Below are 24,733 nucleotides of genomic sequence, written 5' to 3'. Positions count from 1 at the left end.
AAAGGCCCCTGCCTTTTCCTGTTTCTTTAATAAAGTCTGCCTTTTCCTGTTTCTTTAATAAAGTCCCCTCCGTAAAAAATAAAAAAAAATAGCATTCTGACCCTAGGAAATTAACTTTTCCCATGGCACCTTATGCCCATAATCTGGGGGCCTGGTGTCTGGCTGGAAAGTCGCAGGACTCCTGGCCGAAATGGCCTCGAGAGACCAGAGGCCAGAGGTTCTCCATCTCTTGTCCTTTTGTATGAGAGCATTCCTCCCTCAAGCTGCCTGGGACTTCAGTCCAGGAAGATTCATAAACGAACCCTTTAGATCTGCATAGCCCATCCCATTTAATGGTTGCCTGGATTAATTGGGCTGTTATCAGGTGATAAATTTGTTAAGTTAAATGCTGGCTCCATCAGGAAACCGTGGCAAGGCCTCATTAGCTTCGCTGCAGCTACAATGGAAACCCACTGTGCTAATAAGCCCACATGAAGGGTTGCCGTCTCCAAATGTTAGGCTATCCTCTAGGCAGGTCTTTCAAGCATATGGTTAAGCGCCAATAAAATCTTAACGCTTCTAATTCCCATTGGGTTTCATAACCTAACACAGTCGCACTTGCGAGGATTTCTCCGCTTGCCATGAAAGCTGCAGGTGTGACAACCGTATCCTGTTTCTGGAGAGCTTGGAGAGGCAAGGGAACATTGGGAGTGAGTGTGCCCTTGTTTTCCTTAGTTACCAGAGGTCTTGAGTGCGTAACCATTGGGGAAGAAGGCATGGAGCATCCTATTGCAGTGGCCTTTACAGTGCAATCTGACACATCGTGGAGGAAAAGGCTATCATTGGCCACTAGTCACGATGGCTGCAGTCTTCCTGTGCAGTTGAAGGCAGCAATGTTTTCAAATACCAGTTGCTGGAAACTATCAAACTATGGAACTCACTCTCACAAGAGGCAGCAATGGCCACCAACTTTGGATGGCTTTTGGACAAACTCATGTAAGATAAAGCTGCGCTGTGCCTCCATGGTCAGAGGCAGTAATGCTTCTGAATACCAGTTGCTGGAAACCACAAGAGGGGAGAATTCTCTTGTGCTCATGTTCTGCTCCCTGGTCTCCCGCAGGCATCTGATTGGCCCCTGCGAGAACAGGATGCTGGACTAGATCATACCTGCCAAGTTGCTGTCAGAGAAATAAGGGACCGGGCGGAAATAGCAGACCGGAAGTAGCGCTGCCGCCATTTTGGAACTGGGCGGAGCATGCTCAGAAGCGACTTTTGATGCTGCTTTGCCCAGTTCCAAAATGGCTGCTGCGCCAGAAGTCGCACTGCAGCCATTTTGGAACTGGGCAAAGCAGCATCAAAAGTCGCTTCTGAGCATGCTCCGCCCAGTTCCAAAATGGCTGCTGCGCCAGAATAAACCAGGGAAAAACAAAAAATCCGTTTTTTCAGCTAGGAACAGCTGGAAAAACGGGGATTTCCCGGGGAAAACGGGAGACTTGGCAGCTATGGACTAGATGGGTCTTTGGCCTGACCCAACAGGCTAGTCTTACGTTCTTATCAGAGAGGGAAAGAAGTGCCACCCCCACCCCACACTGTCTAAGAACAAACTGGTAGGCTTCTGACATATATTAGTGTGTTTGCATGGGCATTGCACACTAAAATCACCCCAAAGGGATTTGCTCTCTGCTTCCTTTTGAGAATAGTAATTGCATTGGTCTGTTGTACTAAACAACAACAGCAACAGCAATCAGTATGTTTATGTGAGAGTGACCCTGTCAAACCCAGTGGGACCTACTTCTAAGTAGGCTTACGTAGGATTGGGAATTCTAATCTGAGGCAGCCACGATGAAGAATGAAGCAGGCCAGTTTTTATTCCAAATTAGTCGATCTAGAACAGTGTTTCCCAAACTCAAGATCTCCAGCTCTTTTTGGGACTACAATTCCCACCATGCCCTGACCACTGGTCCTGCTAGCTAGGGATGATGGGAATTGTAGTCCAAAACCAGCTGGAGATCTGAGTTTGGGAGACACTGATCCGAAGCATTTGTGTCTCTGATTCCACCCATCTTTGACTCTGTTTCCGCCCACCAGGAGCATGAAGCATCCAACAGATTACCTTTGAGAGAACGTCACTCTCAACGGGGGCAGGGGGAAGGCCTTGGGAATAACGATGCAAATTATATTTGTATGTATTTGGCTGCACCTATTTCTGTAGTGTTTGTGCACCCCTTTCCTTTTGGGGTTGCCACTGAAAACAGCAGCAGTTCCCAAGCTTTGCAGGAGTGAGGGCGAAAGCAGAATATCAGACCACTGACCCATCTATCACAGGACTGTCTGCATTGACTAGCAGTGGCTCTCCAGAGTTTCAGGCAGGGACCAATTCCTAGCCCTCCCTGGCAATGGGTTGAACCTAGGACCTTCTGAATGCAAAGCAGATGCTCTCCCACTGAGCTATGGCCCTTCCCTGTGTTTGGTATTGCTAGATGTTATCAGGAGGAAGAGGTGGATGAGACGCAGAGCTCCTGCTCTAGGTGGCAGCCACACATCCTCCATTGCATCCAGTTCTGCCCTTTGGTTCCCACCTAGTGGGATGAGGTGGGGATGCAGTATCAGCACGAAGAAAGATGCTCTGGCTTTCTTTGAGCTCTCCACCAGAGTTTCTAGGTCATTGTGTCTTGGTTCTTGCTGGTAGCAGGACCAAGAACTCTGTGCACCATGTTCCTTGCACAGACAAGGTGAGCTACTACGAGCAGATGGCAGCACTTGTACATCTCTGTCACGTTCTTAGGTAACGAAGAGAACCACTAGCTCTTCTTTTATCAGTCAATACTCTCTTTGCAAGCAAGTGGCCCTCCAAACACGGAAAAATGTGTGCTGTGCTATGGATCACGTAGGATTTGGCTAATGTGGTAGCTGAGTTTCACATGGTTAAGATAAAGTTCCCCTGCAAGGTCAAAAGCTGGGTAATGCAGGCAAGCAGCATTATCACAGTTCAACGACATATTCCAGCAAGGCAAAAAGCATCCAAGGAAGGCATGTTGAGGGTTGTGGGGAGAATCCTGAGGGCCAGATAGAGAGGATTGGAGGGCCACATTTGGCCTCCATGCCTGAGGTTCCCCACCATGGGGCTAAACCATAGCTAATGCCCACAAGAAAGGGGATGAGAGGGATTTGCCCTGGAAAGGGAAAGAGATAGGTAAAGGGAGGGATGGATCTGATTTGGGCCCATTGGGAAAACACACCTGTTTTTGAATCTGAAAGGGATACCCATGTTAGCTTGTTGCAACAAAAGCAAGGAAGGTCAATCAATCAATCAATCAATCAATCTTTATTGCGGTCAAAGACCAGACAGAAGGTTCATGTGGCACCTTAAAGACTGATCAGTTTTGGGGTGCCATAAAAGTTCGCAGACTAGAACCCAGTGCATCAGATGCATAAAGTTAAAATATACATGAGTATTAGGGGGTGGGGGCAGGATGGGTTGTAAACAGTGTAGTCAAAAGGCCATGAAACATAAGAGATGCTGCCTATGACATTTCTATGCAAAGCTCAGATATTAGGGCAATGCCTTGATTAGGCCAACCAAAATGTCACAAAACAGTGCCCAAGCTTTCATGTTCTCCAGATAAGATAATTACAATGACCATTTGCGACTGCAGGAATTAGTGAAAACAGAAGCATTCTAACTGAGATATTGCATTACTTGTTTTTAATCTTTTATTTGCTTATGTAACTTAAATATTTGCGTGAAATAGAGAAGATATTTTAAAAGAGTCACTGAGCCCCATCCTGTTCTCTCTTTCCTGCCCCCACCCCACCTAACACTGGCCTGGTTCACACACAACACTAAGCCATGGTTTGCTTAGCCAAAGTGTAGCTTATCTGAAACCAAGCCCAGTAAACTAACCATGGACGTTTCCTGGCAATGAACCACAATCTGAAACTACGGTTTGTGGTTGACTCACGAACTGTGACTTGGTTTAGCATTGTGTCAAAATCCAGCAACCTTGCTTTGCTATGATTTGCTTGAACACACACCAAGGATGCTCACTAAGCAATAGAAACACAAGGCAAAACAATCTGTGACTCGTTTGATCATTTGTGAGGCTACTTGTGGTTTATTGAACAATCCATAGTTAAAAGAAACTATGGCTTAGTATTATGTGTGAGTGTACCTACTGTGTGACAGAAGCTACCTATCTCCCTATCAATCTTAAACCAAGCCTTGCTTTGTTTTTAAAAGGCGTTTGGGTTTTTTGTATTATTTCCCCCCCTTTAAATCAGGGGTAGGAAACCTGGACTCCCAACCATACCTGCCAAGTTGCTGTCAGAGAAATAAGGGACCGGGCCGGAAATAGCAGACCAGAAGTAGCGCTGCCGCCATTTTGGAACTGGGCGGAACATGCTCAGAAGTGACTTTTGATGCTGCTTTGCCCAGTTCCAAAATGGCCGCCGTGCCAGAAGTCGCACTGCAGCCATTTTGGAACTGGGCAGAGCAGCATCAAAAGTAGCTTCTTAGCATGCTCCGCCCAGTTCCAAAATGGCCGCCGCGCCAGAATAAACCGGGGAAAAACAAAAAAAAATCCATTTTTTTCAGCTAGGAACAGCTGGAAAAATGGGGATTTCCCGGGGAAAACGGGAGACTTGGCAGCTATGCTCCCAACTCCCATCACCCCAGACCATTGGCCATGATGGCTGGGGCTGGTGGGAATTGGAGTCCAGCACATCCGAGTAGACAGAGGTTCCTCGTCCCTCCTTTAAACAGTTGGAAGCTGCCACAGGAGGATTCAAATCCATGAACAATATTTGTGGTTTTAAGGAAATGCATTTTCCAGACAAAGCATTTGGAATGGTCCATTTTAAATGGAAAGATTAAGTTACCGAGTCTCATGATGTCATTGTCTGTCTGTTCTCACTCCTGCTGCCCCAATGAAGAGAAGAGCTGGTTGGGTCTGTATTCATTCCAGGCAGAGTTCCTATGGAGGCAGCACTGAGCTTTGCTTTCATTCATTTTAATATCTCCTCCCCCAACTCCCCACCCCAAATTGCTTCCCTGTTGATGCATTTTAACAACTTAGTGGGATGGTTTCCGCTCAAGAGCCCAACTTCAAAGATGAAATAACTCAGCTACATTTTAGAGCTCACAATTTGAATTCAAAACGTTCCCATAATTGCATTTGATTAAGGTTAAGGTTAGAGGACTTACCGTGTTTCTCATATTATAAGACACGTCTTATATTTATTTTTTCCTCAAAAAAACACACTATGGCTTATTTTCAAGGGATGTCTTATTTTTTTCCTCCTCCTCCTGCCATGGCCGGCATTGCTGCTGCGCCTATCACTATGTCTTATTTTCGGGGTATGGCTTATATTCCTTGAATGCTTAAAAATCCTGCTATGGCTTATTTTATGGATATGTCTTAAAATATGAGAAACAGGGTAGTTGTAAGTTGCCACATTCAAGAAAGTTTTGCACCTTGTTTCTGTCTCCCCCCCTCCCCCCCCCAAAAAAAATCCCTCAGTCATTTAGTACAATATAATTAATGTTGAGGAAAATATCAAATATAAATACAAATGTATGGAAAACACATTAAAACTAGAAAAATTTGCATGAGAATTTCCCACAGTATCCCTCTCAGCTCTCTTGTATAGAGCTGTGAGACTGTGTAAATTAAGGCTGCTTGGATGTTCCATCTTTTGACTTTGAAGTCTCTGTCTCCACCCAGCTGCCCAGTGCTTGATCTATAAAGTTTTGAGGTCGTAGGTTTCCTCATTCATCATTTTTTTAAAAAACCACTCAGAGACGCTTGCCGTAGGAATGATACTCTTCCAAAAGCAGAGTTTGTGCAGTACTTCCCAATTATTAGAACACATACACACACTCACAATCCTTTTACAGCAGCCTTCAGATGTTTTGGGCTATAGCTCCCAGCCAACATGGTCAGTGGTCAGGGATGATGGAAGCTGTAGTCAAGAGGGCATCTGGTTGGGGAAAACCAACATAGCATCATCACCATCATCATATTAACTATTTCCAGTCCCCTTGAATTGACCTTCAGCTTCAGATACAGTAGATGTGTTGCTTTCTCCAAGAAAGCTTTCTCCAAGCTTTCTTCTCTTAATGCCTACCCGCTCCTTAAGCGTTCAAACCTGGCTGATTTTATGTGATCCATGCCCAAAAGCTCAATAGTTGCCAACCTTGCCTTCCCCTTCTGGCAGCTCAGAGATGGGATTCCACTACGCTGTGCAGCAGAGGTACACACACACACACAAAGACACACACACAAAGACAGACAGACAGCCACACACACACACACACACACACACACACACACACACACCACCTGTCTTCCTGCTCCATGGCACTCACCAATGGCATTATTCAGTTGGCCTACCAAATCTAAACCAGTCGTCAAAACCCATCTGTATTCAGGAAGATGATTGCCGCTCCGTGATTCCAAGACCAAGTCATGATGACTTATGTCTTTGTCCCAAGTCTGTGGTTTTCCAGTGGTGAGATGGGCTACCTTGGGAGCATTATCAGAGGTTCCTCAATGAGAATACCAGTAATGGTGGGCAAGAAAGACGCTTCGCCCACTAATACTGATCTTGCTCGGCAATGCATTGTTGCAGGATATTTTGGGTTGAGTTCCAGGATGCCCTCTGCATTCACAACAGGGCACTATAGCATATGGTGCATGGCACAAGGTGCAGCAGCCTTGCTAAGGCTATGTATATCTGGGACTGATCAGTGCCTGGAAAGGAGACCGTGTTGGGAACCCTCTGCACGCTGTCTTGAGCTCCATCCCAGAAGAAAGGTGGGCTGTAAATTAAACTCATGATGCCTGATGCTGAAGCCCGATAGCCCTGGCTAACATGCCACGTAAGCTACCTCTGTGCCCCCAAACAGATCTCATAAGCTTCCACAATGCACAGAGCTTCTGCAGCAGGGAAAATAAGATGGGGCAGGGCTTCCCAAAGGCAGGAGATTCGAAACCCACCACCCTAAGCTAAATGAGCCAATGCGATGTTCATGCAATCTCCAGCTGCATGTGTATTTCCAAATAACTGTGGTTTAATTCAACAGGTTTGTAGGAGAATTTACAAAACTAGGCAAAATTTCCGCACTTCGGAATTTCAGGGTATTGAGAGCTTTAAAAACTATTTCGTACATTCCAGGTAAGAAGCCCTGATCCTTGCATATCTGCTCTCAGCTACAATTGACTTTTTTCCTGTCCCTCCCCAACCCCTTCTTTCTCTCTTCTCTCTCTTTCTTCTGCTGTCATTACTTTGCTGGCGTTGTTGTCACGGTCTTCTTCTTGTGTGTGACTTTCCCTTGTTTGCAGATACATAACTGAATTTGTGGACCTGGGCAATGTATCAGCCTTACGAACGTTCAGAGTTCTTCGCGCGCTGAAAACAATCTCAGTCATTTCAGGTGAAAAAAACAATTTGAGGTTAAACACTTGGGCTGCATGCACTCACAGAAGCTTATGCGCCATTCCCCGTAGCAAAATGGCTGTCGTTAGGACACAGCTTGAAATAATGAACGGCACTTGACCTGGGAATGGATGAGTGTGGGGAATGGGTCCTGTCAATAGAATACTTTTTTTTCATATGTTTACCCCACTCCCAGTAATTTTTGGTGGTGGCATCAAAGGCTCTTTGGGGGCTCTGAAATTTCCCGGCCCATGACAACCATGAGCCAAGAATGCACCTTGCAAAGTTGTCTGCAGCCCTGTTTTCATACAATTTGGGAACGGAGTCCAACATTTCAGATTGGCTAGTTAGATATAAACGGCTAAATCTGAGTGGGTTGCTTCCCTCCCCTCTCCCCCCTTTAAATAATAAAATAAAAATCTTGGGGTAAATGGCAACATATGAAAAAAAAAAATCAACCGCAAGAAAAAATTGCAATCATTTTTTGTCAGTGTGCTGACCTCCTGGCTAAATTAAAACTGAATGCCATTTATTGCTTTGTTTGGGGTGGAATAAGGAATCTGAAGGATCTGTTGTGGGCCTGCCTCGCCGTTATCATTCGACCTGAGTTAATTCTGACTCAACCAATCAATTGGTAGCCCAGTGTAGAGTGAGTGTGGGCACAATTCCGCCAAAATGCTCTTCTGCACAAGGGCCACTGATATGAATGGCAAGGCGCTGCTGTCTTTTTATGCGGCTCCTTTTCATTCCATTGTGAAGAATATTCCAGTAGATCATGACCTTTGGCGCCCTCTCCCATCCCCCCCCCCCTTTTTTAAGCAAAAGAAACATGCAGTCCCCGTTGCCTTTGTTAGCATTTAAAGATGCTTATTTACAGTTGCTTTCATCTCTTAAATGGAGGACGGTGTTTTCTCTGAAAGTAGATCGATGGGGAAAACAAGCAAATGTGGCCTCGGTGTATCTATGGACAGGTCTCATTCAGCCTCAGTGTTTAACATTTTTGACCTGCATGGCAAGGTAGAGAAGGTGGCAAAACAACCCTGTTGCATGGTAGTTCCTGTAGATGATTATCCTGAACAGATGTTGGCAATTACAGGTCAAAAATAGTCTAAAGAGACTGCTTTTAAAAAGGGGGTGGGGGTGGGGTGGGCGAGGAAAATCAACAACATCCATTTAGGAGATGGGAAGATTTTTTTCACTCCATTAGATGGCAAACATTTTCACTGTGGCGCTCTCTCGGTTGAAACAGAAACACCAAAGCAACATCACACATTATCTGCACCCTTAGTATATTTTTTAAGGTATGATTTGCTGAAAATTTCTCCCGTATGTGTATTTCCCCTCCCCCCCATTTCCTATCAGTTTTTGAGAAAAGAAATTGCATTTGGAAATGATCAAAGGGGAGAGAAATGTCAGTGACTTTTTCACAGGTGGGGTGCAGCTGCCTGCCTGGGAATTAAAGCCCAGGGGAAGCCCTAGCTCCTCTCGGTGGGCTTTTTCAGATCAGGAAGTGTGGGCAGCCAGGAGGGCTGCAGAGTGTTGGATAAATGCTTACTGGGAAGAAAAACACATGTGCGCACACCCCACCTGTGGCCACCTTGCAACGATAACTTGAGCTGGAAAACCAGCACCTCAGAATGAGGCAGAAAAGCAGAAGCCTCCTTCATGAGGGAGAGAAACTTTTAGGAAACTAATGGGCAAATATGAGCACAGCACAGTGTGAAGTCTCTGGTTGCCGTAGTCATGCTTTGTCAGAAGGAAACATGTTACTACTGAAGTGATTTATAAATGGTTGTATGTGGGGAAAATCAGTTACGGTCTCGCCCAGAACAGATTCATCCCCATACAACCATTGCTACATTACTTTAGTTCCTGTTCACGTTACAGAACTGGTGTAATATGCAACAGCATGACACCATCCCCCTGAAATATGTGGCAAGATTTTATAGATCTAGATCTAATAATAATAATAATAATAATAATAATAATAATAATAATAATAATAAATTTTTATTTATACCCCACCCTCCCGAGTCAGAACCGGGCTCAGGGCGGCTCACACCAATAAAATTACAATAAAACATAAAAAGCAATTAATTAAAATACAGATTAAAATACAGTATTAAAATTTAAAATGCAGCCTCATTTTGAGTAGTCCGTAAATTCAAGCCATGAGGGAGGAAAAACGCAGGGGTCAGACTAAGTCCAACCCAAAGGCCAGGCGGAACAGCTCTGTCTTGCAAGCCCTGCAGAAAGATGACAAATCCCGCAGGGCCCTGGTCTCCTGTGAAAGAGCGTTCCACCAAGTTGGGGCCAATACTGAAAAAGCCCTGGCCCTAGTAGAGGCCAATCTAGCCACCTTATGGATCTAGATTGATTGATTGGTCTAGGCCAGGCACCCCCAAACTTCGGCCCTCCAGATGTTTTGGACTACAATCCCCATCTTCCTCAACTACTGGTCCTGTTAGCTAGAGATCATGGGAGTTGTAAGCCAAAACATCTGGAGGGCTGCAGTTTGGGGATGTCTGGTCTAGACTCATCTACTCTTGTTATGCAAAACTCTTGGTTCACCCCAAGGTTCTTCAGGGCTAGTCTTAACCCAGGCAGCAGAAGGAGTTGTGAGGGGGGGGGGAATGGATTGAACTGCTTCGATAGAGCTTTTGAAAGCAGAAGCTTTCAAAAAAGGGGGTGGTCCTCTTGCACTTTGAAGTGCAAATGGAAAATGCTCTGCCAATGAGAAATGGGGGAAAGTATGCCCTCCTGTAGTCTTGAGTCATACAACACACTCGGCCATCTCATACCCCTCGGATGTTCCGCCTCAGTAGGAGCTGCTGAATTCACGCTGAATTTCACCAGTGACAGCCAAGCGATCGGCAAAATAGGTCTTCCCACTACGCCCACAATCAGACATACGCAAAAAACGCTGCTAGTTTTGTTAGTGCAGCTCACCTGCTTTTTCTCAGTTTCCCAGGTTAAAAGGAACGAGGCTGAATTGTGCGCACATTGAAACATAACACAGAAGCGGGCTCTCCACCATGCAGTGTGTTTGATGGGCTTGGCATGTCTTGCCAACACAACACGGTGTACATTTTGGGGCTGGTTTGCAGATGAGGCGCACCACCCTACATAACTAAGCGATTCCGCTGAAATAATAACAGAGAATAATAATTGTGTGAGGGTAGAAGTTCCTCTGAGGAAAGGTTTAAACACAGGAAGACCTGCCGTAACTTTAGCTGGAGTGCTGAGCGCTGTGATTTAGAAAGAGCATATGAGGCAGCAACCAAAATAAACTTCCTGTGCGTTCCTGTTGCCTCTGACTCGAATGCTAATCAGAAAGTACTGGCTTCCCCCCTGGGCAAACACTTCAGCTTCCATCTTGTCTCCATCTTGAGCCGAGCTGAGACGCCAGGACTGGCCTGACTGTGTAAGCAGCCCAAGCGATATGTGAACCAGCGTCGCAGCAGAGGATGCTGGGTATCAGGGGTTGCTTGCAGAACTCAGCCTTCAGTGCCATGAGCCAGAACTACTTTCAGAAAGTAGGACAAGGCAAGCCTTCATGCACCAAGTCCCGTCCCCCAAGGGTGGCCAGATGCAAAGGAGGACAGGGCTCCTGTACCTTTAATTGCTGCAAAATACAGTGGAACCTCGTGTTGTGGATGGGATCCATTCCGGAGGCCTGTCCGTAACATGGAACTGACTTAGCGCTTCTGCGCATGCGCGAGCGGTGGAACCCGGAAGTAACCCATTCCAGTACTTCCAGGTTGCCGTGAGATGCAACACGAAAACATGTGTAACCTGAAGCAGATGCAACATGAGGTATGACTGTATATGGGATTTGCACAACAAGCTACACCTGCTGAAGCTACCCTCTTCTGCACAACTATTAAAGGTACTGGAATCTCATCCTCTTTTGCATCCTGCTACCATACCTTCCAACAGGTTGAGGCTGAAAACTGGGACGTGTGTCTTCCTGGCTGTGCTCTCATGCAAGTCACATGACTCTCATGAGACAACAGAGGCAAAAAAAATTGTGTGTTTTGGGTCTCCATGGGATGTCCCAATTTAATTGGGGCAGAGGGGTATGCTTACTGCTCTATGTTCCCAAAGAGAGACAGGCCCTGGTGCCTCTTGCAATAATCTGTTTATTTAGTTCAACTATTTGTTTAGCAGCTCGACATTTAGGAGGTAAGCCCCCTTTGTCAGGAGCTACGCACAATACAAATCATGATAATGCTGAAAGTAATACAAAAGTGCAACATTAGTAATAATAAAAGCACAATAGTGTGTGTGTGTGTGTGTGTGTGTGTGTGTGTGTGTGTGTGTGTGTGTGTGAAAAGTACAGTGGTACCTCGGTTTAAGTACACAGTTGGTTCCGGAAGTCTGTCCTTAACCTGAAGCGTACTTAACCTGAAGTGAAATTTCCCATTGAAAGTAATGGAAAGTGGATTAATCCGGGTCCGCGGAGTACTTAAACTGAAAGTACTCAAACCGAAGCGTACTTAAACCTTTAAAAGGTACCTAAAAAAGACAAGTTACTGTGCATGATTTTTAAATCACTTCTAATGTGCATGGTTTTGTACTTCTAAGCATTAATAAAAATGGTATACTTTTATGCTAATTTTAATGTTATTGTTGTTGAAGCTAAATAAGCAGCTTAGTGCTAACTGTGGGAGGCAGTGGAAGACAGGAGTGCCTGGCATGCTCTTGTCCATGGGGTCACGAAGAGTCAGACATTACTAAACAACAACAACAAACAGCTTAGTGCAAGAAGCACCAGAGCTGGGCTCCCTTCTGCTCCGCCGATCTTGGTGCTTTCCCCGTCTCCTTGCTTAACCTATATCCTAAGCACAAAGTTTCCAGCTGTCTCATCCAAACCCTTAGGAGCTTCCTCTGAAAAGGCTTGAGCTGGTTTATTCTGAGCAAGCCCCTCCAAATTACCATTATTTAATTTATTCTTTAAAAATGTATAAACGCTGCCCCTCATCAAAGTTCAGTTAACATTTTCAGTGAAAACGGGTAGGACATGCAGACCCCAATCTGTCACACTTGAGGAATTCCTTTAGTCAGGCATAGGCAAACTTGGCCCTCCAGATGTTTTGGGACTACAACTCCCATGATCCTTAGCTAACAGGGATGATGGGAGTTGTAGTGCCAAAACATCTGGAAGGCTGAGTTTGTCTATGCCTGCCTTTAGTCTTCTTGGAGATTCTTTTTTTCCCTTTCCCCTGAATTATCCAGGCGCTTTTCATTAGTGGGAACTCCCAAGAGTCGCCACGAAACTTCGCTGTAGCTGCAAATTAGCAGGGTGTTCCATTTGTGGCACTAAGCCCAGCTGATCTCTGCCTCTTACAATATGTCTTGGCCACCACACCAGGCGCCGGAGCCAATAGGACAAATCTTCCCCCCCCCCCATATAAATAGATAGGTATTGATAGAGATATAAAATAGATACAGATTTACAAAGACTTTGCTTTCATTTGTTTAAAGCAGGGAAGAGGCAGAAGATAGTTCAGGATCTACCAGTAGATCTCTGAGTAACAGCAGAAGCAACTAAAAACCATGCCCCCAAATTAGGAGGCTGAAACAAAGAAAGCTTGGGCGGAAACCAGGACTGGATTTTTGACCCAGACTTAATTCTTAGCATATGCCTGTCCTCCTCAGTTACTATTTTGCACCTTAGTTTGGTTGTTGGGCCTCTGGGTCCTAGGAAGGAAGGAAGGAAGGAAGGAAGGAAGGAAGGAAGGAAGGAAGGAAGGAAGGAAGGAAGGAAGGTAGGAAGAAAAAGAAAGAAAGAAAGAAGGCACTGTAAACCTAAAATCTATTCACTTTTGTTTGTTTGTTCATTTTTTAATGCAATAGCAGAGTCTGGGAGTATCCCATTTTGCCAATGGGTTTCTAAGCCAACACCTTTTACTTCTGGGCTCTGAATTCCTATTACTATAGCTGTTTCACCACTATTACTGCTTATTGATTTAGGTTGCCTTTCTTATCTTTGTAAAATGCTGAGCAATTTTGATTGCATTCACTACAGCAGTTGGCCACCATTGCTTTCCTTTAATGAAGGTAGAGATATGTTTGTGTGTGTGTGTGTGTGTGTGTGTGTGTATATATATATATATATATATATATATATATATATATATATATACACACACACACACACACACACACACACACACACCACAATCAAAAATCCATACGACAGAGGTGGGAATGGAACCTCTACCTGCCAGATCCAAGACTAGCTAGCTACCCACTGGGCCGTTAAAATAGTCAAGATCTCATAATTAACTCTCATGGTCAGACATGAGAGGAATTTTAATCTATCAACATCTGGAGCCTCACAGATTTCCCACCTGTTATTTCGAGAGTGATGGTGATGAATTTGTGTGCCTTTTCCTTTCTTTCTTTTTAATGCCATCAGATTTTGCCCCACTGTACCACTTAGGTTAGAGGTAAGTGACTGTTTGCAAATGCTGCCAATAAGTTGCGCTCCAACAGCTTCCGAAGGGCCACAACCCCCCCCCCCACATTTGCCCCAGTCTAATAGGGATGAACATGGGTAGAATCCTCACCGAAACTTCATCCAATGTGGAATTCATTGAGAACGCTGTGGGCCAGGAGTCAGCTCCACCTTCTGAACAGCAGCCTGAAGTGGGAGAATACGGAATGACCTTCTCTTCCTGTCCTTGAAGGCTGATCAGCTGCAGGTCAAGTCGTTCCACCTTTCCCCCGCTTCAGGCTGCTGTTCAGCAGGTGAAGCTGACTCCTGGCCCATGACAGGGTCCTTCTACATGTGAAACATCTGAGGAACCAGAAGGGGCACCAACAGAGTTTTGGTAGGGCTTGTGACATTTCTCATTGGGGTCCCACACCATATCTAGGTTGCCAAAGTGAATATGAACTTCTTTCTCAGGTGGAACATGTGAGACCTGTCAAAGGGGGGGGGGCTCCATTTTTAGACAGTAATAATAATAATAATACCTAATGTAATGTTACAAGGGGACGTACATGCATCTCTATGAGCCCCTCGACAGAGTAGGGATTGGGAATCTGTGGCCATGTAGCTGTTGAGCACCAATTCCAGGAGGCATAGTCAATGACCATGAGTTGATTGGTGTTTTACAGGCTCCTCATCCCTACACTGCAGTAATTGGGCAGGGCAGGAAAGCTAAAATATTGACAAGATTGAATGAACTTCTGGCCCATGAGTTCCTCCCATAACTAGCAATGCCACACATTCACTGGAATCTATTATTTATTTCTGTTGCGCACACACTTGCCCGACTCAGGAAAACACTCTTCCATTAAAAAAAAGAAAGAAAAGGGAAAGCCTTCTGTACGGAGATGAGACTAGACAAGGTGCTAACAACCACAGTGCTAATCACAGTTTCCTCTGCATCTCCAAGAAACAGGAAGGGGAAAAAAAAAGTTTGATGTGTATCTTAGCTGATTGCCAACATCTGGTACGGATGCCACAAAGAGCAATAACACAAATAACGTGTTTGGTTTTCGTAGGAGAGCTGGGGTGGTGTTGAGGAATGCTCCCTGATTTCCAAATCTCGGTATTGCTTGCTGTTTTTAATGCTGCTTCCCCCCCCCCCCTGATCCTCATTTGCGGTTGGATGCCAGACTTAGAGGCATAGCTGCCAAGTTCTCCCCTTTTTAAAAGGGAAATTCCCTTATGCTGAATAGGCTTCCTCGCGAGAAAAGGGAAAACTTGGCAGCTATGCTTAGAGGCAGAACCCACCTGGAAGTCAGCCTGGGCACACTAACCATTAAAACAAATGAAAACGGTGTAAGACCGCACAAGTCCTGTTTATTTCAGTGGTGCTTGTGCAGGAGAACTTCCCAGGAGGGTTGTACCATGCAAGAATGATTTCTGAAGATGTCCTAAATGTGCGTGACTCTGATAATATTAACAGCTTTGATGTAGAGCGCTGCTAATTCTTTGTTGCACCAAAAGATTGAGACGTGCCAGTAAAACTGGTTGCTTTGGTATCACCGAGTGTGTCGGAGTTAGAGCTGTGTTGGGCCAACTTTTGGACAGGCAGGACAGGGTGGGAAACTGACTCTGAAGGTGCTGGAGAAAGTTACTGACAATTTGGGTTGGTTTACCTTAAAACAAGATCGCCTAAGGGCCTTTTTTTTTTTTTTACACGTTAAAAGAAAGATGCATATTTGCGCCAACCACAAGCCATTCTAGCAGCTGTCCTGGCTGTGATTCCAAGCTCAAAAGGTCCATGGGGATGGTGGTACTTTGTGTCATTTCCATTAACCATTATAGAATTGAAAAGGCAGCCAGTGGGATGCCAAGTCTAATAAATAATAATAATAATAATAATAATAGCCACCTTGGCAATCTTGTCTTAAGGTATATCAACCCCACCACCTTCAACAAAAATATGTGAAAATTTTCCAGCTACCCAAAACCAGCCGAAAATCCCCGCTTCCCATTCACGGCTCTGTGAAATTTTTAGATTTTTGGTCATGGCTTTAGTGTGAGCATTAATTGCAAGGTTTCTGGTTTACTGACTGTTGTTTGCTACTTTAGTCGTATTACAGCTTATAATGGAACAGTGTCTGTCTGCATGCAATTGTATAGACTGCCTGACTTTACAACCCACCGAGCTGAACTCAGCTCAACATCTGCCAGTGGCATCGTGCCAGGGACTCTGTAAAAGTTCTGGTCGGGCTCTCTCTACCTGAGGGTCAGCCTGAACACGGTGCTAATTGTGTTGATGCAATTAACGTGCACATCTTTTGGTTGGGGACTTGGCAGCCTCAGGGTTAGGAGCCTGGTGGGTGGGAGGAGAGAAAGGAGGTTGAACCCATTCACTCCTTGCCATCGTCCCAACAAAAACGTGTTCTCTGGAGCTGCTGTTTGAATTTCAAGTGAAGCCTTCATTGGTGACTACCAATGTTACAAAAAACGGGGGGAAGAGATGGCATGCTAGTTACATCCACACAATTCATGGCATATCTAGTTTGGCTGCAAAAAGCATTGCCAAGCAGCGAGCAAGCCACATCCCATGATCAGTGAGCTTTACGGATCGCAAGTTAGGCAGTTCTGGACTACAGCTTCTCCCTGTGTGGCTTTACCTGCAAGCACTCTGGCTAATTCAGATTGTTATCCTTCCACGATGTCACTGCTCCCACTTAGAATGTCTGATGGTGCCTTAGACCAGATCAACACAGCTCAGTTTGAGCCGCTGACTGACAGCATCTCTCCAAGGTCTCATCCAAAGGCCTTTCCCACCCACCACCTGCCACCAGATCCTTATAACTGCATTAGACTGGAGACCTTCTGCATCAAAAGCATGACACCCGTCACCGAATTATGGCCCTTTCCTGCACATACACCCACCACATGGGCCTTCCTGAAGTAACTTGTCAACAGACATAATAACATAAGGAGAGCCTGCCTGCTGGATCAGGCCAAGGGCCAAAGTAGTCCAGCATCCTCTTCTCACAGGGGCCAGCCAGATGCCAGTGGGAATCTTGCAAGCAGGACCTGAGCATAACCACAGGCTTCTCCCCACTGATGATGCCCAGCAGCTGGTTTTCACAGGCATGCTGCCTCCAGCAGTGGAGGCCGGGAATCATTTTTCCTACTCCTTTGCAACTGGAGCCAGTGTAGTGGCCTCTAGAAGTTGCTGGAATACAACTAACCCATCATTCCTGAATATTGGCCATGCTGGCTGGGGCTGATAGGAGTTGTAGCCCAGCAACATCCCATTCCTCCTTTAGAAAAACGCAGAAAAACAAAGAAAAGATTGCCATAAAAGATGCGTTGCTGGCCCTTGTAGCTAGCACATTCTCCCAATATGGCTGGGCACGTTGAAAGGTTTCACATCCAGTGTGATTTCAGACCCACCTGTGCTTTTGAACAGGCAATCCTGCCATGCCACAGACCGCTTTTGAGATCCTCTCCAGGTCCAAAAGTTGTTTGTCACGTGGCATGTAGAGCTGTTGAGAGACGCGAACCCAGAGCCCCCGTGGCACGTGGAAGCAGTTGCCCGATTCTGTGGATTATTAGAGGTGTCCCACATTTTTGCCTGTGAATATTTTCAAGAGCCCAAAATGAAAACACCTTTCCATTTTTAACTTTTTCATGTCCCCTCCTTTCCCCATAGTTCACAGCAGTTGTTTCCTCTTTGCTGCTATTATAGTGCCATTTCTTCCCACTGATTGCCCTCCTTACTTGAGCGATCTCAGCCAATTGGGGAACTCATTTGGCAAATTGGATTTGTGTGGTGTTGTCACAAAGCCAATTCCAGGTAAAGGTCAGGCAACATTTCTGCCTTCGTTCTGTTTGGGGGGCGGCTTAGAGTGAGGGAGCCTCACTGTGAATGTAAGAACGCAAGAAAAACTTGCCAGATTCGGCCACAGGACCATCTAGTCCAGCATCCTGTTCTCACAGAGGCCAACCAGATGCCTATAGGAGACCCGCAAGCAGGATTTGAGCACAAGAGCCACTCTCCCCTCCTGCGGTTTCAAGCAACTAGTATTCAGAAGCATTGCTGGGTCCAACTGTGGAGGCAGAATACAACCAGCATGACTAGTAGCCATCAATAGCTCTGTCCTCCATGCATTTGTCTAACCCCCCCTTTAAAGCCATCTAAGTTTGTGGCCATCACTGCCTCGTATGGTAGCAAGTTTCATTCAATACTTTAATTTTATCACTCCTGCTTCCTCTCCCCCCAGAAATCACTGCACTTTTTAATGGTGGCGGGCACATGTTCGTGAAGATTGCTTCTTTGACGCTTGGCCCAACCTGTAATATATCTATAATTTATTTTAAAGCATTTATAAATGGATATATATATATATATATATATATATATATATATATATATATATATATATGCAATATTGTTAGAACAGAAATGCAACACAAAATAATAAAAATAGTAATATAAAGGCATATAAAAACAGGAATTCGAGAATATGTAGAGATGAGGAAGAATGTCAGTTTTGGTTTCTCCAGGCAAGAAATGCAAATACTAAGGTAAAGTGTGCATAAAGAAGCATTTGTTCGTAGTAGTAGTAGTAGTAGTAGTAGTAGTAATAATAATAATAATAATAATATACAAGATGCATTATATTAAGAAAATTGCTCTGCAAAAATGTGTATATTAGGGTAGGGTCACACTAAAATGTCTGTGAGTGATCAACATAGATAAATAGTTAGATAAATAAATAAATAAATAAATAAATAAATAAATAAATAGCAAACTGATGTGGAAAGTGGAGAACTGAACCTACATTTCAAAAAAGAGAAATTGATAGATTTACACATTCGTGACCTGCTGGACAAAAGCGCTCCCTTCTGTGGCTACCAATTTACCTACATTTTCTCTCTCCCCTCACCCCGGCTCTGAAAAATCACTGAAAGGGGCCTCTTGCAATTTTGCCTCTTACAAATGGAGGAATGAAATGGGAAGGGTGGGGTAACATTTCAACTTGGCCTTCTTTAAGAAGCAAAATAAGCAGTGGGGTAAGCATAGCATAGCACTTCTCAAAGGAACTAATTTCCAAAGGGCACCTCAAAAATGCCACAGAAGTTCAGGAAAAAGTCACCCCGTTGGCCATAAAAGGTCTTTCCCCTCGGGTCTAACGAGCAAATTTGCTTCCACACAGTTCAATTTTATGCTTGGATGGAAGGAGTTAAACCGATGCCTTTGCAGCTCTGTAAACAGTCCATCCCGTTAAGCTGTAATGCTGTTGCTTTCCATTGGCATCATATCAACGATGGATTATTTTCCGCTGCAGATTGAATCGCAGCTGAAGTTTGAATACATCTTAGCAATCACCTTTCAAAACATGGCAGCTAGCTCTGGGGAGCGCAGAGACCTTTAAGCAAAGCTTTCTCTTCTCTCCTTCCTCCTCTGCCCCCAATACCTGAGATACCACCTAAAGACCATTTAGGAAAAGGCTAGAGTGGCCAGCTGTAATTTTTACTTCCTCTGCTCTTATGCCTGTAACAGCATCCTGACAGGCAGCTATCAAGCAGGTTGAAACTTTCCTGCAATGCTTTTATTTCTGTGGTTGGAAAGCCTTGACATGCCTACTTTCTGCATGGCAGGATGCAGTTATAAAAAGGATAGGAGGAGGACAACCAGGAAAGAAGATGGCAATTCCTGGGTATGGCCTTGCCAAAGGTAGCGAGAGAGATTTAAGGACACAATTCACCCTTCACCCAGTGGGACATTACTTACATACAATATTGGTATCCCCTTTCAGGCTCTCGGACTGGCCTGACATAAATCGGATCTAAGCCCTGGGCCCTGTCCTGAGGCTCGCAGTATAAGAAGTCATGACATGGGAGGAAAAAGGGGAATGGGAGGGAAGAGGGGAAAGCAAGCTCTTCAGTTTGCAGTCGATGCCAGTGGCGGTTCTGGCCGTCTTGCCCTGAAGGAGTGTCTCCACCCCCATCGTTCTGCCCAGACACTGAGGTCCAGTACCAAGGGCCTTCTGGCGGTTCCCTCGTTGCGAGAAGCCAAGTTGCAGGGAACCAGGCAGAGCAGACCCTCCCCTGAAACATTTCCCCACTCCCCTCACTCCCGGATCAGAGCCAGGAACAGAGCTGGTGACAACATCCAGGCCAGGAAGGTAGGGAAGTTCCTGTCACGCAGCTCTTCCCTCAGACAGCTGACAAGGGCAGTCAGAATCAGGGGCCTGATTGGGTCGCCTTCCTCCCTCACTGTTGTCAATGGCGGTTTTGGCTCAAAACGGCTTTAAATCCTTCTGGATTTATTTATTTATTTAAACAGCATTTCTAAACAGCTGGATGTGTTGCTGTTTCTTAAATCTCTTAAGAGTACGATATACTCATAATATAAAAACAATATTAGTTAAAAACAAAAATGCAGCCTTAAATCAACGAAACGGTATTAAGACATACAAGCAAAAATAACAGGCGCAGGGGGACTATATATATATATATATATATATATATATATATATATATATATATATATATACACACACACACACATACACACACACACACACACACACACACACACAGTGGTACCTCTACTTACGAATTTAATGCGTTCCGAACGCACATTTGTAAGTCGAAAAAAAATTGTAAGTCGAATCCCATAGGAATGCATTGGGAGAAAAAAATCGTAAGTCGAAGCAACCCTATCTAAAAATTCATAAGTAGAAAAAATCCTATCTAAACTGCATCCAAGATGGCGGACGGAGCTCCATTCGTAAGTAGAAACATTCGTAAGTAGAGTTATTCGTAAGTAGAGGTACCACTGTATATGTATAATGAGGCAGAAACAGAGTTAATTTGAAGAGAAAGTTACACTCCCAGCCGTTTTAGGGGTGGGTTGAAGTGACTCAACACAAAATTATCTGGAACCCTTGTAAGTAATTTCAACACTAACAGACACACATTAAAATGGCATCCGTATTCCTCCCCTCAAGTGAAATCTTTGTGGGCGAAAATACTTTAGTTGGTCATAACAATAAATGATGTCACTTTTCATGCAGCCGGCAAAGATCTTACTTTTCAAGAAGTGTCCTGCTAAACGGCAGAGGATTCTTTCACACCAGGATCCTCCGTAACATGTTATCCGCCAGACAAAATGGCACCCATCAGTCGTGTATTGTTTCCTGCCATAGCCTAGGTGGAGAAGGTGGAGTCTCCTTCTTTGGAGGTCTTTAAGCAGAGGCTTGACAGGCATATGTCAAGAATGCTTTGATGGTGTTTCCTGCTTGGCAGGGGGTTGGATTGGATGACCCTTGTGGTCTCTTCCAACTCTATGATTCTATGATTCTACTCAGGACCATTTGCAGTCCCAGGCAGGTGGCAAGCAAAGACGTTTTGAGCCTGGAGGGCCTCCACACAATCATACTAGGTTGGTGGTTTGTGCTTGCTTTAATAGGCAACACATTGCACACACACCTGCCTGTATGTTGAAGATCACAGGCTGCAGAGAGGGGCCGGTGGGTTATAAGAAGCAAAATGAAATGTTCTGATGCCTGAGAAGATTAAACATGAAAAAAATCCAACACTGAGGGGATTATATTTCTATTTAAAACCATAATAACTGGATGAATAGAACACAGTTTGGAAACTGACCTGAAAAATTAGTAATATTAGGGCTGTATCTCCCATAAACCTACACCGGGTGAACAACTGCTTTTTGATAGTTTGTTTTCTATAAATATAAAAAATAAGAAAATTGCTTACTATGTTCCTGTGTTGATTCGCGCCCCCCCCCCAACACTTTTTTTTTTTTTGCAAGTTTCAGTTGGATCGTTAATCCTCAACTGATTAAAAACGCTGCTTCACTCACTATGCATTGCTGCGGTGATTGCTTGAAACCCCTGATAAGAGACCTGGCATATTAATACTGTGATAAACGTGAGACAGGGTTAGGACACAGAGTCTGTCGCTCGATCACATACAGCAAATCCCTTCCTAATACTACTACTACTACTAATAATAATAATAATTTATTATTTATACCCCGCCCATCTGGCTGGGTTTCCCCAGCAACTCTGGGTGGCTTCCAACAAAATATTAAAATAGGTACAATAGTCTGTCAAACACGAAAGCTTCCCTAAACTTACAAGCTTACAAGCAAGGGACAGGGTTATAACTGTGGTTTAGCTATCTCTCCCTCCGTAACTATATCTAACACAGCAATTGCAAGAAAGGAGTAAGAAATAAAAAAAATAATGTTAATGGTTTATACACATATTTATTACACCCCCCACCCCTCCTCACAACAACCCTGTGAAGTAGGTTAGGTTGTGGAGTGGCGATTGGCCAAAGGTCATCTAGCAAGCTCTATGACTGGATTTGAACCCAGGTCTCTCCATTCCTCCTCTGACATTCTAGGTACTATAATGCACTGGTTCCAAATAGTATATATGGGCAAATCACACTAATTGGGACAAGCTGGCAGGTTTTTATTGGTTTATACCAAGAAATCCTGCATAGTATGTCTTGCATAGGGCACACTTGCACACAAATCAGCCCAAGAACAAATGTTATTTTAGTCTCTTTAAGCCACATTTCCCCATGATGCTCAGTCCACAAACCTGTGGTTTAAGGGCTCCCTGCTAACCAGGATATGAAAACTGGTGAACAACCATTTCCCATTTCAAGCATCACCCCATAATTGCCAATCTATGGTGCCACCACTTTTGGAATACTATGTAAAGTTCTTCTTGCCTCACCTCAAAAAGGACATTGCAAGGTTGGGGAAAGGGTTCAAAAAGCAGCAACCGAAATGAGGAAAGCTTGCAGCATTTGCGGCTTTTTTCGTTTAGAGGCAGCAAGTAAGAGGCGGCATGCTAGAATGGTATAAAATTATGCAGCATGTAGAAAGTGAATAGAGGAAAGTCCTTCTCTCGCTCATAATGCTAGATTGCGCTGACATCCATTGAAGCTGAACGTTGGAAGATTCAGGAGAGACAAAAGAAAGTACTTATTCACACAGCATATAATTAAACCGTTCAATTCACTCCCACAAGAAACAGTGATAGCCCCCAAAAGAGGATTAGACTAATTCACGGAGGACAAGGCTATCAATGGCTACTAACTATGATTGCTATTTTCTACCTCCACTGTCAAAGGCAATATGCTTCTGAATATCCGTTGCTGGTAAACTACAGGAAGGGGAGAGTGTTATCGCTCTCAGATTCTGCTTGCATGCTTCCCGGTGGTTGGCCACCGTGAGAACAGGGTGCTGGGCTGGATGGACAGCGGAGGCCTGATCCTGCAGGGCTTTTCTGTTTTTCCTTAACTAGCATGGCTTCGCTGAAGCCTAGCATCCCTGGGGAGAAGAGAACGAAAGAAGTGAGTGAAAAACTGGAGGAGGGAAGCAAGTTGAAAGAACGGAGAAGCGTGGCTCATCCTTATTTTGCCGTATTTGGCCTTAGTTGTATGACTTGTCTCAGTTAGCTCCCTGCTCCTGAGGTCTTTGACATTGCAGCTGCCCAAATGGTGCCTTGTTAACCAGGTACTAGACTGCTCTTGATACCCCTTACTTACGTTTGGTGAGACATCTTCTGGTTGCCCCCTTATTCCCAGCTGTTGCGTTATATTGCCTTCCACCACCAGAGCCTTTTCAAAAAGCACACACTGCCTAGAATATTATTTTAAAAAAGGCTATTCATATGTGCTAAATGAAATAGAATGTTTCTGCCAGTTTTACGCGCACCTGCCCGTTTGTGATGGATGATTTCTGTTAAGCAGGTCTTGTTTAGCTTAGTTCATTTCTGTCTCCGCTCCCCCTTCAAGCTAGTTCACAATCCGCCGAGACATCTTCATACATTGGTTACTGGTGTGTGAAAGGTAGCGCACAGCTATTATTTGTGCTTGATCATCATTATTCTCTGAGAGAGACTGAGCCCACAATCCCGGGAGGAGGAAACATAAAGACTAATCCAGGAACAATGAAGACGGAGTGTGAGAAGCAAGCCAGCTTTTAACAAACTGCAACAGGAGGAGGTCTGGGCTGGACCTGCCTTTAGAAACAGGATCCAAATGGATTTCTAATTGATGGACTATTTGGCTGCTCTGTTCTGTTGAAATAGAATAATTAGAAAGCAGATCTGCCTGCCTTTTTACACCAACCTTGTTGCTGTGTGCCTCTGTGAGAACATTCCCTCAAGGCAGTGGCTTTCAAACTTTCTGCCTGCACAGAATCCTTCCAAACCAGTTATGCTGAGAAACCCATAGGTGCTTGCTATGGAACCTTTTTCTCTTGGGGAGCATCTTAGGGTGCACACAGCTCCTCTTGGGCCTTCTCTGCTAACACATGTGAATGGCAGATGCTCTTGAGAACACATCCAATGCTCTTTCTGCAGAGGGGGGTTCCATAGTTCACCTGTAGAGGAAATGCTTGGCACACAGAGGGTTCTGCCTTCCGTCTCCAGCAGAGATCTAATGGCATTCACCATGACAGCTCTCATAGCAGATGGGAGTCCGAAACGACATCTGAAGGCAGCCCTGTTTAGGGAGGCTTTTTAATGTTTAATAGATTATTGTATTTTATTTTTCTGTTGGAAGCCGCCCAGAGTGGCTGGGGAAACCCAGCCAGATGGGCGGGGTATAAATATTATTATTATTATTATTATTATTATTATTATTATTATTAATGGACGTAAACCCAAAGAGCAGCAATACACTGCATAAAGCTCAGTTGATTAGGATCAGCATGAATACAATCCTGTGCATATTTTCCGTGGAATAAGCTCCATTGAAGCGGGTGATGCTGCTAAATGATTGCATTGGTTCAGCTTGTAAAACACATTGAGCTTTACCAAGAGATCTTCAGCCCGC

At 44.6% G+C, this 24,733-nt stretch overlaps 1 protein-coding gene across 1 annotated transcript in view; it reads left to right on the top strand.

Moving 5' to 3' along the window:
* LOC118091630 (sodium channel protein type 5 subunit alpha-like) overlaps positions 1–24,733 on the top strand; it is a 298,412-nt gene that overhangs the window by 106,565 nt on the left and 167,114 nt on the right. Inside the window, exon 6 of the mRNA XM_060280924.1 lies at positions 7,323–7,414. Coding sequence (XP_060136907.1) covers positions 7,323–7,414 — 92 coding nt within the window. The remainder of the gene's footprint in view (positions 1–7,322; positions 7,415–24,733) is intronic.

Source organism: Zootoca vivipara, chromosome 12 (assembly GCF_963506605.1).
Source record: "Zootoca vivipara chromosome 12, rZooViv1.1, whole genome shotgun sequence".
Classification (NCBI taxonomy): domain Eukaryota; kingdom Metazoa; phylum Chordata; class Lepidosauria; order Squamata; family Lacertidae; genus Zootoca; species Zootoca vivipara.
Note: the sequence above shows the minus strand (reverse complement) of the source record. Positions and strands in the feature narration are given on the sequence as shown.